Raw genomic sequence first — 15,534 nt, 5'->3', positions numbered from 1 at the left:
TGTTGATATTTTTGGAATATTTTCATTAGTTTGAAGAGAAGAAGCAATTTTTTTATAGTTGGTAAGTTCTTTTTGAAATAAAATTCATTTACTGCACGTCGAATGGCCTGTAAACCTTAGATTTCAAATACCCCAAAGAAAAAAATCTAATGGTATAAGGTCCGGTAACCGAGCTTGCCATTGTATCGAACCTTATGTTCAATTCCTCTATCATGATATTTTTTATCTAGGTAACATCTTATTGCACCATAATAATGTGCAGGAGCACCATCGTGATGAAAGGTTATTTCTAAGTTGCCAAATTCATCTAGGTTTTCTTCCAGAATTTCAAGAATTTTGAGCACAATTGCATTTTGTAACATATCCAGATACACTGAGGTTAAGTTGACGTGACATTGAAAAAACAGGCCCAACTATTGGTTTGGTTTGGTTTCTCAAAATACCTGCCCAAATATTTACTTTTTCTGGAAATTAAATATGTTTTTTACGAAAGTCGTGAGGATTTATGTCACTCCAATAACTTACATTGTGTGAGTTAACATTTTCAGTAATGGGAAAATTACTTTCGTCATTAAAACAAATAGTTGTTATGTAATCTGGCTGTTGGTTAATTTTAGTGGACATATTTTCACAGAAATTAAGTCTTTGGTTAGGGTCATCATTTGAAAGTTGGTGCACAATTTTTGATTTGTATGGATGCCATTTATTTTTAGTCATCACTCGATGTGCTATACTTTGACTGATTCTACAGATAGACGCAACTTGGGCTGTAGAAGAAGTAGGGTTCACTACTGTTGTGTGAATACAACGTTTTTTATTAGTTTGGACTGGGTTGACTATTCTTACTAAAACTTCTCGATTAAAATTATTCTGAAGCTATTTTCTTGTGGCATTTTAAAGTAATTACTATTTAAATGCGAATAAGCCACAATTAAAGGTTAAAATACGTTTACTGACGTTTCAATTTCCACTTCGGAAATCGTTCTCAAAATACAAACAGTAAACAACTTACAAATGTTTTTTTGGAAGGAAAAAGGAATTTGATAAAAAAATATCGAATTTGTACCGTCTCGCTGATACAAATTTTATTGAACATTGATTTCGCGCCTGTAACTGACATGGAAAATCGACGGTCGCTTCAAGCGTTGTTTCTAAGAGAACGGTTCATGCTACACAAAAAATGCTTATAAACATTTTTGTTTAAAATTATCTCAGCTACATTTTTTATTTGAAATATTTTTTTCTACAGTGTACAGATTCTTGGTAAATCGATTTTTTGCGTTTTTACCCCTCTGCGAGGGGGGCTTTAGAGGGAAGCCCGGGGGTAAAAGTGGTAACCTTTTTTGCATCTTTTTTGGGATCCCCAAATTAATAGTCTTTGCAAAATTCCACTTGTTCGTATGATTTATGAGGTTAACTCTCTGACGACTGGACTAAAAGTATTAACTAGAAACAGGGTAAAAAGAATAAAAACGTAAATAACACTCAGAATGATGACTGATCGAAGACTACGATGCGACAAGCAAAATTGAGTCGGAGACTGGGGATGAGCGATATTCATCAATTATTGATACACGATACACATCGTGTTCCTAGGCTCGATGGTCGATGTTTTGCCATCAATATTTAGGTATTCGATAACATCGATACTAAATCGATATTAAATGAAAATATCCAACATCGACCCCAGTAATCTCTAGTTTTATTAAATACAATAGAATTATTATAAAATTGCACAGAATGGTTAATATGTCAGAAATATGCAAATTGAAATAATGTTATTATAAAATACAAAAGAAATTCAGTTTATTATGGTTCTATTACCTGAAAGTGTGGAAAAAAAAACAATTTAGTTTTATTATAGACTGGTTACTAGGTACGTCATAAATATGCAAATTAAAATAATTTTAGTGTTTAGACATCTTCCCTATTGTAGTTTGCTAAAAGATTATTTTTGGGTAGGTACTTCCTGAAATTTCGGAAAACCATTAAGTCGAAACATATTGTTTAGATTACGAGTATTTCTTTATAGTATTAGCACTGTGCCTTTAAAAATGTATAGATATTTATATATTTAGATTTGGTTATAATTTTATTAGTATATTTTGAATAAGGATGTCTTTGTCTCTAAAAACTACTAGAATCTACTAAAGTTTTCTGACCTACTAAAAGTTATTAATTTACGTCGAAAATCTATTAAAAAAGTGTTTTTTTACTAAATATGGTCACACTGTATATGATCCTTATTTCTCGATGTCCACTAACGGATAAAAATATTGAATATTTTATTCTAACTATTGTTTCAACGTTATTTTTGTTTCCTGTGAACTTTTATATGCATACATTTCAGTTACAAATATCTGTCTGTTTTATGTGTATTGTAAGTTATTGCAGAAAATCAGACTACTTAGTGACAACATTTATAGAGGTAAAAGCAATAATGTAACAAATTACAAATATTATGTGTATGACTTGGCGACTACTAAAGATGTCAACCCGAGTTTTTTGCGTTATCGGTAGAAACTAAAAATGAGCAGGTCCGCACTAACCTTCCGTTACTCTTGCCATTTTTCTGTATCAAATACTCGCACACGGTGGACAAGACCGGATCCGAAAATATGGGTCAGTAATATTTTTTTATTTTTTTTTTTGAAAATTGTATACAATTATCTTATTTACTGAATATGGGTAATTCCAAGATAACTTGAAATGTTGAACCAGAAAAAATAGAAAGAAATTGTTGAAGTTATACTTCTATACGCGCGATCGACGTTGGAAATTTGCACGGGAGTGAATCGGTGAAATCATTACATATGTAAGATATGAGTAAGAGAGAGACAGAAGATATATTTTCTTTCTCTTTCTCTATCTGGAATGAAAATGTTCCTTTTGTATATATATATATATATATATATATATATATATATATATATATATATATATATATATATATATATATATATATATATATATATATATATATATATATATATATATATATATCTTCTTCTTCTTCTTAGTCGTTAACCTGATGCAGGTATCGTGATATCATGAAGCTATTAGCTAAATTTCCCTATGTTCTTCCACGTTTTTCTATCTTCTGCCATTCTAGCACATTCTGATAATGGAGCGCCAATGGTAGCAACAATATGGTCCGTGTATCGTGTGGGAGATCTACCTCTATTTCTTATGCCTTCTACTTTTCCCTGGATGGTAAGTTTTTCAAGACCATTTCTTCGAAGCACATGTCCAAAATAGCTTATTATTTGTTCTGATATTTGTGTTCTTAGTCTTTTCTTTATGTTTAGCTGGTCCAGTATGGATTCATTTGTTCTTCGGGTTTGTTCATTTGTTCATATATATATATATATATACATATATATATATATATATATATATATATATATATATATATATATATATGAATATTAATATTTATGTGATATGTTTTGTATTATTAATTAAATGTTCATAATTATTTTAGGCTTTGGTATTTCAAAATAATAATTACAATAAATCACTATATGACCGACAACTGTCAATTTTGAAATACGTTAGTGTCATGTCTAATTGGCAAATTTCTTACGTGTTTGGTTTATACGCTGGTGTATGTGAGTTCGAATCCCAATATGAATTTCCTTTTTTATTTTTGAAATATTTAAAAACCCCACGTTAGTCCTATTAAATATATGTAATATACACAAAAATGCTAAATTTTAAAATAAAATGAAAATTTACAACATAATCCGAGTTGTTGGTTTTTTATTTTTATTTTCCACAATCTTTTTTGAAGTTATACTTCTATACGCGCGTTCGACGTTGAAAATTTGTGTGTATTCGTATTTTTTTGCATTCAACTCCTTTTATACATACATATATGAAAATAAAAATATATATTTTCATTAAAATATTGATTCAATCCTTCATTTACTTACTATACTTCTATTACAGGTCAAATGTTTATATACAGCGAACGATGCACCATATACCTGTATACCTAATTCTTTTTCTCTTTCTGCTCTCTCTTACCTATAGCATTACATATGTAATAATTGTGCAGATTGACTCCCATATAAATTTGTAACGACGAACGCGTGTATAGAAGTATAACTTCTACCGGCAATTCCACTGGACTGCCACACCCGTTTTTTTTTCTTTCTTGTTAAATTTGGCGATAGACTAAACTAATTTAATAGGAGACCACAAATATAGTATTAACAGTGAGGTTTTATAATAATTTTTGTTTGTTTTTTTATTATTACGATCGTAACATAAATGACAGTCATATATGTTACTGATTAAATAAGGAAGTATTAATGCACACTAAGTAAACGTAAAACTACTAAAAATGTATGGTTTATTTATCTCTAAAAACAAATAATACGTTCCCAATTAAAAATGGAGTTATAAATCTATGAAAAATACTAATTTTCAAAGTGGTAACATAAGTGAGCTAAAGTAACATATATGACAAATTTCGTGAAAACATTAAAAAAGCTGTATGTTTTCCGGAAGTGTTTCCCCAAAACTGTAACGTCCCCGTCTAAAACACAAATAATATAAATGTGACAACATTCTTGTTTTCAATATTAGGAAAAACAAATTCATTTCCGTTTTTCCTTAAACAGCTTATAAAATATAAAGTGTCATAATTGACCTCGAGAATAACACCAGCGAAAGGTTTTTTGGTTTCATCTTTTGTTCCTTCATCATAAGTGAATCTGCAAACAACAAATTTGCCCACGGTGAGGCACTTGGTTAGGTCTCTTATTGATGATAGTGGAATATTATTTTCCCAGTCAAAAAGCTCAGCTGTATTTTTTTCGTGTAGCGGAATATGATTTATTTCTCCAACAGTTGCTTCCTCTTCATTTTCTATTGGTAGCTTATTCGACTCAAAAACTTTAACTTTGCAGTTAAAACACATTAAATCCAAAACCAGCAATTTTTTGCAAAAACATGAGTATTCTCGAATGTAGAAATTTTGTTTATGGCCAACTGACAAAACTTGATAGACTTTCATTATTCCTGGAATTTTTATTATTTGACTGAGAGATTTTTCGTGTTCTATAGATGGTATGTCATCCTCAGTAATAAAACATTTTTATGGCTTTGGTTTGGTCTTCTACCAGTTGAAAGAAAGCCTTAGTATCACCCACATCGTATCCCCTCATCATCATCATAAGTGGCTCGACAATCCGTTGTGGATCTTGGCCTGCTCACAAAGAAGTCGCCATTCCTGTCGATTCTTGGCAACTTCCCTCCATCTTCTAACCCTTACAATCTCTAGGTCTTCTTCCACATCATCAATCCATCTCATTTGTGGCCGTCATCTGCTTCTTGTGCCCTCTGATTTTGAAAATGTTAATCTCTTCGTGTATTCGTGATCTGACATCCTAGCAATGTGTCCAGCCCATCTAAGTCTCTGGACTTTATCGAATTTACAATATCTGGATCGGTGTATAACTGATACAGTTCAAAGTTGTATCTTCGACGCCATAGCCCATTTTCATTTACGGCCCCAAAATCTTTCTAAGAATTTTTCTCTCAAAAATACCAAGAAGTCTTTCATCATTTTGAGATAAGGTCAACGTTTCAGCCCCATATATTAAAACCGGTCTTATTAAGGTCTTTTCATATTTAGCTTAACTTCACGTTTTATATTTTTATTTTTTAATGTTTCTGGAGACCGTGAACAATTTTGTTTGCTATTGCTATGCGTCTTTTTATTTCGTCGCTTGTCGTGTTTGTTGCGTTTACTAGCTATCCAAGATATGTAAATTCTTTGACTTGCTCAAAGGTATGGTTGTTAATTTGAATTCTTTGTTGAATATTTCGAGGGTTTTTAGAAACCAATATATATATTTGGTTTTTTTCTCGTTTACCACAAGTCCTAATTCACTTGCCGCGTCCGCGGCAAAGTGTAAAACAAGTGTAAAACACTGCACCATGTTTCTCATACTTCTGCCTACTGTACCTATATCGTCAGCGAATGCGAGAATTTGCGTTGATCTATTAAAAATAGTTCCATTTATTCTAATATTTAATTCTCTGATTGCCTTTTCCAAGGCAATATTAAACAGGAGACACGCCAACGCGTCCCCCTGTCTTAGTCCATTATTAATGTCAAAAAACATAGAGTTTTCTCCTTCAATTCTAACGCATCAGATTACGTTTTGCATTGTTAGTTCTATGTTATGTTCTAGTGAGTTTTCTAGAATCTGCCTATGTGCTTGAATTTGATGTGTAGTTGACTTTTCAGCAGGAAATCCGCATTGTTATTGACCAACAATATCCTTTGTAAAATGTTAAGTCTTTCAAATAATACATTGCCAAAGATTTTATACGCAGATTCTAACAGAGTAATGCCTCTATAGTTCTTACACTCCAGTTGATCACCATTTTTATGCAACGGACATATTATTCCCTTCAGCCACTCTTCTGGTACCCATTCATTCTGCCATATAAGTACTATTAGTTTATGGATTGCTGCAAAAAGTTGATCACATCCTTTTTTTTATACATTTCCCAACAGATTTCATCGATTCCTGGGGCTTTATTGTCTTTGAGTTTTAGAATCGCATTTTACACTTCTTCTCTTGTTGGGTCTTCACTGTGTAGTTGACGTTGTAGATTTTGTTGATTTTCTATGTTGTAAGCTCCTTCAATATCGTTTATATTTAGATGTTCGCTGAAATGTTGTGTCCATCTGTTAAGGACTGAGTTTTTATCATGTAGCATTTCACCGTTAGTGTCTTTACAAATTTTTATTCGTAGTTTAAATTCTCGACAACTAGTATTTAAGGATTTGTAGTATTTCCTCGTTTCATTTTTATCGAACAAACTTTCGTACTCCCTCTTCTTACGTCGATGGAGACGTCTATACTCTTCTCTTTTTCTCCGTGTACAACCTGCGTCAATGGTTTTTTTATATGCTGCGTTCTTTCTATTTGTGGCCATTTCGCACTCATGATCAAACCAAGATATCTTTTTTCTGACTTGGTTTTGCCCAATATTTCAACGGATTTCTGTAACACAACATCTCGTATATTTGCCCATAGTTGGTTAATATTTTCTTCTTCTTTTAAGTTTTTTGTCCCAATTTGGTCTTCTATTTGCTGTCTGTATACATTTGCAATGTCGGGATCTTTTAGTTTATTAATGTCGATTTTTTCTCTCTTTCTCCCGATCGCCTTTTTTAAATTGGATATTCTTTCTTTAAATCGTGCTTTAACTAGATAATGATCACTATCTATGTTTGCTCCTCTAAAAGACCTAACATCTAATAAGTTAGAGCAGTGTCTTGCATGGATGATTATATGATCTATTTGGTAAATCGTTTCATTATCAGGAGATTTCCAAGTTCCCTTATATATATATATATATATATATATATATATATATATATATATATATATATATATATATATATATATATATATATATATATATATATATATCTTTATGAGGAAATGGTGTCCCAGCTATTACCATGTTCTTAGACATCGCAAAGTTTATGATTTTGAGACCGTTGTCATTAGACTCTACGTGTAGACTCTCTTTTCCGATGGTGGGCGAAAATATATTCTCTCTTCCGACTTTGGCATTAAAGTCTCCTGCTATTATTTTGATGTCATTTTTTGGGCACTTGTCGTACTCTCGGTCTAGTACCTCATAGAACATGCCTTTTTCATTATCCTCTTTTTCTTCCGTTGGAGCATGGATGCTTATAATGCCAATATTAGCGAACTTCCCTTTAAGTCTTATTCGACATATCCTATAATCAATAGCTTTGAAATCGACTACACTATGTTTGACCTTGCTACTTACAATAAATCCGGTACCAAATTCGTGTCGGGTAGGATGTCCACTGTAGTAAATATTGCAGTTATTTTTGTCCAGGATGTCTGAGCTAATCCACCTCATTTCCTGTAAAGCAATGATATCTGCTTTGGCATTATTCATTTCTTGTATGAACAGAGCTGTGGCTCCAGGCTCATAAAGGCTTCTTACGTTCCACGTGCAAATTTTTAAATCATTATCCTTATTTCGTTTGCTAGTTCGTCGTAGTTTAGACAGTCCGGTTTCTTTCTTTGTAGCTCTCATAACAAAAAGTTTTTTACCGGGTTGGATACCGGATCTCCAGTTGGGTTGCTCGGTTTACAGGGGACACCAGCGTTAAGGCGAGAATCGGATTTGAGTAGAAGAGGCTAATTGGAGTAAATTGGAATCAACTCCATGTTTTTGCATTCTAACCCTTTATCTCCGACATCCACATCGTATCCCCTATCAACAAGATTATTTGCAGTCCTTTTTACAGTAAGACTTCTTTTGTAAGTCGTTTTTAATTCTCCAAGAAGAACGTCTTGATATAAAAAATTTTGTTTCACCGATTTTGAAATTTCTTGGTCTTTAAGCACTCAATTGAGTTTAGATAGAGAAGACTGAGATGTACTAGGTGTTTCCAATTCTTTTTTCTTTAAACGCCGAACTTTAGTCTTGTATCGGTTAATTCGTTTCTTTGCATCTTCTAATTCCTTTTTTAGCCTTGCTATTTTTCTATAAGCCGCTGTTCGATCTCTTCGTACTTTCTTTCTGCCTCTTGTAGATGCATTGACTTGTAAACCTGGTAATTCGCTGGATGGGCTACTCGGTGGTGTATTTTTTACAATAGCTTCCACGAACTTTCTTATTTTCACGATATTTTCGTTGAGTTTCTTTAAAGTATTTTCTTTGGCGTCTCTGTTCTCGCTCCGATAATTCATTTATGAGTTTATCAATCTTAAGTTTATTCCGCCGTTTACATGCTCCCGCAATTTCCTTAAAAATTCACTTCGTCGCTCTGGGTCTGCATTCACTCTTTCTCTGTAGCGCCTTTGCTTCTCCGCTGCTGTTAAAGCCGTCTGTAAAAAAAACCTTAAGAATATTTCATAATATTTTTTTCTTGGTTAATCTTTAACCCTGTCATTTATGTAACCTAGTGTCAAATATGTTACCAAGGATGTGGTAACATAATTGAAGGTAACATATTTGACATTATACAATATATATTTTAAAATTGCCACCAAATTCTTTGAGATGTTGACGGTTACTTAACCAAATGAAGAATGCATATGTAAGGTTATGTTTTACGACAATGTAATAAATTTGATTTAAAATGATTTAAAGTAATTGTAATAACATATTTGACATATAATAAGCATACGTACCTAATATCAATAGCTTGTTGCCAAAAAACTGTAAAATTTTACTAAAAAACACTAATTTTTCAAAAATAAATCGGAAAACGTTACTTGTGCATTCGGTAAATTGACACTGAATCTCAATGTTGCTCATAAATCTCAAATTTTTATTGTTATCTTAATAAAAATTTAATAAAAAAATCGGTAAGATAGTTTCGAAACAAATTCAGATTTCTGCTTTAATCTGGAGCCTTCTAAAAATTGCAAGGCATGGCCAGACGATGATAAAGATGTTAATAGAGACATGAGGAATCTAAAATTTGCATTCCACGACATGTCTATTCATCTAAGCAGAAATCCTTAACGAATTTGTTTCTCGTACTCATACAGAGTAGATCCGAATAAAATGAAAAAGACAGAAAAGATTTGATTTCACGTTTAAAGCGTCTATGTATCTATTGATACGTATTTCGACTTAATAAGTCTCATCAGAATAGTTATTCATAGCCGTTCTTAACGTGAAAAATAATCTTCTCTGTCTTATTAGGAAGCAACAATACCATGGCTTCGTTATGCACGCAATAGCGACATCTGATAGAAAAATCGGTAAGATTGCCTTGCAATTTTTAGAAGGCTCCAGATTAAAGCAGAAATCTGAATTTGTTTCGAAACTATCTTACCGATTTTTCTATCAGATGTCGCTATTGCGTCCATAACGAAGCCATGTTATTGTTGCTTCCTAATAAGACAGAGAAGATTATTTTTCACGTTAAGAACGGCTATGAATAACTATTCTGATGAGACTTATTAAGTCGAAATACGTATCAATAGATACGTAGACGCTTTGAACGTAAAATCAAATCTTTTCTGTCTTTTTCAAAAATTTAATACTTATCCAATGTCATGGACCTAGAGTCACATTAGAATTTAAATTTGGAACAATGTAAAACCATATATTGATGTCACAGCTACAATTTTAGTGTTAGCTTCAATTACAAAAGAAGGCACCGAGGATGATCTGATCTAGATCGAAAACGTCACGTTATGCTCCTGTATAAATTTTGACGACACTTTTTAAAAAAGTTTTATGAAATTTTTTATACCTAAATACAAATGTGAAGTGTTTTACTTCTTTATAAGTTTTTTAAACGATGGTATACAGCCAACTACTGATTTTCCCATTAATTTTTTTTAACTTATATCACCTTACAGAGTACAACTTTCGATGTCTGATCCAAAGCACAAAAATGTGTGCACAATACTCGCACCCGGTATACCGGACCGTGTGGTCTAATATTAAAATTACAATGCTCTTTTTTACGCTGCACATAATTATACTTCACCTACTTCACCTAGTTGAGGCGCTTATGTCGAGGTTTGGTATTAAATCGTAACCTCATATTATTTCTCACTTTCAGATACACCTTTCAATACAATTTTGCAGATTTTCACCCGTACTTTCACAGTGTTTAAAATTTGTGGAATTAGTGAGTTATTTAGTCTTTAGTTTGAACATTTTTGGATAATGTATATTTCAATGTTGAAAAAAAAGTTATTTGTTTTTTATTTTCTGTCTCATAGTTAACCAATGAAATAACGCAAATTAAATCTTGTTTAAGTCTTATATTTTCCAAGTTATAGATTTCCAAAACAAATTATAGTTAATAAATAGTAACAAATTACAAATATTATAATATATAAAACATGAAGTTAAATGTGTCGATAGCAATTAAAGTAAATTGTATACTCACGCTTAATCAAGCCATTAAGAGCGATGCTGGGAATATTTATATTCCACTATGCATCAACAATTTACTCATATAAATTACCATCTTTCTTGTACTCATTGCGTCGAGTAAGAACGATAAATATACGAAAATGGTTGCGTTACGATTTAATTTGAGCTTCTTACCACTCCCTAGGGATGGTAATTTATATGAGTAAATTGTTGATGCATAGTGGAATATAAATATTCCCAGCATCGCTCTTAATGGCTTGATTAAGCGTGAGTATACAATTTACTTTAATTGCTATCGACACATTTAACTTCATCTTTCATCACTAGATGTCTCTAGTAGCATACTCTGGTAATTATTTTTTCTATAATTGCTGTAGTAGTCGGTGCGTTTTGGTTTAGTTTGAGTTTTCTTACAAGCTCTCTCTGATGACGGGAAGACCCAGAAACACGTGTCAGGGAGTGGTAAGAAGCTCAAATTAAATCGAAACGCAACCATTTTCGTATATATATAAAACAAATAAAAAAAAACAAATGCTGTCCCACCAGGAATTCAATTGATCAATATAGGTAGATAGATCTATAGATAGAAAAATAATTTTCACAAAGTGTTACTTATTCTATTTTTACAATTACAAATCATAAAACAGTTATAAATTTCATTCATATATGGAAATAATTTAGAAGAAACTCTATCTTTCAGAATTTTATCTTTTTTGCCAATCTTATAATATTTTCAACAATGATTCTACGATTGGCAATGGCCCTTGTTTTTATTATTTTTGCTTCTGTTGATTGAACCACTTTTTTAAATGGAGGCCTATTTAAATAATATATTCCTTTTTTCCTCTAAAAGATCTGATATATCAAAACTCCTGTCTGCAAAAATAAATTCTTCTTCAATAAGTCCTAAAATTCCGCATTCTACTGTCATTTTTTTTATCTTTATTGAAATACTGCCTCCATAACCATCAGATACATATATAATTTCTCCATTTTCAGATCATCCTATTAGTATTTTAAAGGTATTGGTTCTATAATATGTAGAATATGTTGGCTGTTGTATAATAGGGACATTGCTTCGATCTAATGGAATTTAGGTACGGACCAGAATAATTTTATACTGGTCTTCTGAAGTTTTTGCAATGCTCCAAAAGGCAATTTTTTTTAAGCAATTGCAAAGATGCTTGCTCAACTTAACAAATATTTTTCGAATGTTTCTTCTGACAAACAGTCATAAGAAATTAATTGACTTCTATTCTATGTTATCACAGTTTGAGTTGTAATACATGTTTTTGAACGCTCTTACTTATTTTCATTAGCAGGTGTCTCTGTTGAACCACACTTTTGTGTATCATTCTTAACTGTTTGTAATAATTCTGTTTCTGTTTGCTCTTTTTGTTTGGTGGCAATACTGCTGTACAAAAACTTTTTCTATATCTATCACTTCTCCCAGAGTCCTTCACTGGAGTCTCCAACTTTCTTTTTGGTAAATTTACTTAAGGGATCTTTTGCATCTTGCATCTTTTTAAGGGATCCTCCATTGTCCTAGAAAACAAGACAATGACAATGTAAGAAATTAGGATAAGTATTTTTTAACTTACCCATACTTGTAATAGTATAACTTTCATATGAAAAGAGCCTGGATAGATTTTTGTGTGCTTGCTGATACTTTTTTCAGATTTAATATTCAAAGCGAAATGTATAAAACTTAACATTGTCAGTTTTATTGGAAAATGAATTACATTGCGGCACACAACAATTGTGGGGCATGCTGTAAAGTTTTAGTAAAAGTGTCAAAATAATTAAAATTTCCTAAATAACTTATTAAAACTTAAATCACTCGCAAAATTGCATACCCACTAGAAAACGAGTACCAAACAATGTAAATAAATGGCAGAATAAAATAAGGTTATGTTTTAATACCAAACCCTGACGCCATCGCCACCTACATGCATGTGATCTGTTAAGCGACGACTGAAGAGGTATATGGACCAACAATTCCAAATCCCCACTCCAACCAGAGTTAATGAAAACTATTTAGAGGGCCGGTTTGACACACCGTGCGTGAGTAAAGGAAGGTTAAAAACGTTCATAGTAAACGAAACTAGGAAAATGAAATAAGACATAATATGCCACATTTCAGATACCAACTTAATGCCCCAAAAGTCATGTAAGGACTGTTTTTTTTTCTAAAAAATGGCTTTGGCAGAGCCAATTATCCAGACTTGTTTTGACGTGACAACGTCTTAAATTAGGTTGTGGCTCGGAGTCATTCATGAAAAAGTGTAACGCCCGCTCACGTCTGTTACGATGAGTCACCGAACGAGAGAGAGGCCCGCCGGACCGGCGAATGCCTTGCGTCTCTCTCCCACTCAAACATGATCGGTCCGCTGGTGCGATGCTATTTCTCCTATCATCGTCCTATCCTCAACAAAATCACTCAAATAGATATTAGTTAAGTTTAAGTTTACATGTACAATGTTTTAGTAAACAAAATATATTTCTATAGTTAAAATTTGTGCAATTCTTATTTTCATTCAATTCCTTGTTCCTATTGTGCAATTTAATAATATTCATATCAATAAATATTCTACCGAGAAAAAGACGTTGTCACGTAAAATCTTCGCCCGTAAAACCGACTTTACAGGCAACCGATTTTTTTCTTATTTTTATTACACCACCCAACTGGCTGGTGTATTCTATGGTTGTCATTAAATTATAATAAACAAGTATTGTAATATTGTTGGTGCTCCTAATAAAGTTAATTTCAAAGGAGTGTAACAATATTTATTTCACGACAAAGACCACCTCAAAATAATTTGATAATTTCGTTTAATATTATATCATTATGGGTTTTAATGTTCTTATTTGCTTTTAGGGACGATGATGACTATGACGATGACTCAAGTGAAGAGGAAAGTACTCCAAAGAGATATAGATTTGCTCTTGACGAGGAAGATTATTAATTTTTTTATTTCAAATAAGAGAAAACACAATGTTATAAGGAAACATTTAAGTGATTAATTCTATTTGTACATCAAATAAAACAATTTAATTAATATAAAATAATTGAACAAATTACAATAGATTCCTACATAAAATAATATTGATACCTAGATAGATATAGGCAACCAATCTTCCGTCCATCCTATAAAATGGAGATTATACAACAATGTGTAAAATAGGTTCTTAGAAAAAAGCTCTTATCAAGTGCCTTAGAGAATACTTTTTTCTGCACATTTTTTTAATGGATACTTCCCAAATTGCCCAATTCCATCTACCAAATAAGAACGAAGAACATTTATTTATTTCTTCTTCTTCTTCTTCTTTATAAGCAATTCTGCTTGTTCATTGGCGGATTAATATCTCTATGGAAGGTTGTCACTCCATCTTTTGCGCGGTCGTTCGATACTACTTCTGCCGATTAGTGACTTAACTCTTACTATTTTGACGACACGGGTCTTCCCATTCCGCTTATGTGGTTATTCTATTTTTTTTTCTACTTAGTGATCATTCATTTATACACTGTACGTTACATTTTCTTCTAATGTCTTCACTTCTCTTTCGATCTCTCAGTGTATTTCCTGTAATTCTTCTCAGTACTCTCATCTCTGCCGTTTCCAGTAGCCTGTGCGTTGTGGCTGTGTCGGGTCTTGTTTCTGAGACATATGTCATTATTGGTCTTACACTGGCTTTATAAATTCTTAATTTCATCTTAGTGTTAATGTGTCTGTTTTGCCATATATTGTTATTAAGGTATCCCGCCAGTCTATTTGCTTTTTGTACTTGATCTTTCACTTCTTTGTCCAGGTCTCCATAGCTAGACAGTGTAATTCCCAGGTATTTCTCACCTGAGGTGAGATTGTCATATTAAATTCTTTTGCTCTTATGTTAAATCTATGGACCAGTCTTTGCAGACTATCTTCATCTTTGGCTATCAATATTGCGTCGTCTGCGTAACAGAGTATTTCTATTTCTTTGTTTCCCATTCTGTATCCTCTTTCTTTATTTATTTGATGTAATTACTATTTAAATGGGAATAAGCCAAAATTAAACGTTAAAGTACGTTTATTGACGTTTCAATTTCCACTTCGGAAATAATTTTTTATTTATTTATTCATTTAGATTTCCAAAGTGGAAATTGAAACGTCAATAAACGTACTTTAACCTTTAATTATGGCTTATTCCCATTTAAATAGTAATTACTTTAACATGCCACAAGAAAATAGCTTCAGAACAATATTTATTTGATGGACCATAAGCTTTGTCTTTGGGTTTTTCTTTTTCCTGTTGATTGTATGTAGTTTAACATGGAGGCTTAGCTGGAGGCTTAATCCTAAACCAGGCAATAAACACTATGCAATTAAAAAAAATCCAGAATTTCAAATGACACATTAGCCATTCTATCAATGCATAGCTTTATTATTTCTTTCCATTTTATTTTATTCTAAATGTTGTTTTTATTCTTCTACCTTCTTATATATATATTAAGTTTTAAGAATTCTTTAATATTTTTAACTCATATTTTTTTCAGTTTCTTGCTTTCAATAGATAAGGGAGAGTAGTACACAGTAAAAAAAAAAGTTTTTTAGTTCAAAAAATTTATTTTTGAAT

At 32.0% G+C, this 15,534-nt stretch overlaps 1 protein-coding gene across 1 annotated transcript in view; it reads left to right on the top strand.

The window, feature by feature from the left end:
* Positions 1 to 13,989, top strand: part of LOC140450228 (uncharacterized) — a 29,262-nt gene extending 15,273 nt beyond the window's left edge. Inside the window, exon 3 of the mRNA XM_072543735.1 lies at positions 13,799 to 13,989. Within this exon, the coding sequence (XP_072399836.1) occupies positions 13,799 to 13,886 (88 nt within the window). The 3' untranslated portion in view covers positions 13,887 to 13,989. The remainder of the gene's footprint in view (positions 1 to 13,798) is intronic.
* Positions 13,990 to 15,534: the final 1,545 nt, after the last annotated feature.

This window comes from Diabrotica undecimpunctata, chromosome 9, assembly GCF_040954645.1.
Source record: "Diabrotica undecimpunctata isolate CICGRU chromosome 9, icDiaUnde3, whole genome shotgun sequence".
Taxonomy (NCBI): Eukaryota; Metazoa; Arthropoda; class Insecta; order Coleoptera; family Chrysomelidae; genus Diabrotica; species Diabrotica undecimpunctata.
This window is presented reverse-complemented; position numbering and strand designations above follow the sequence as displayed.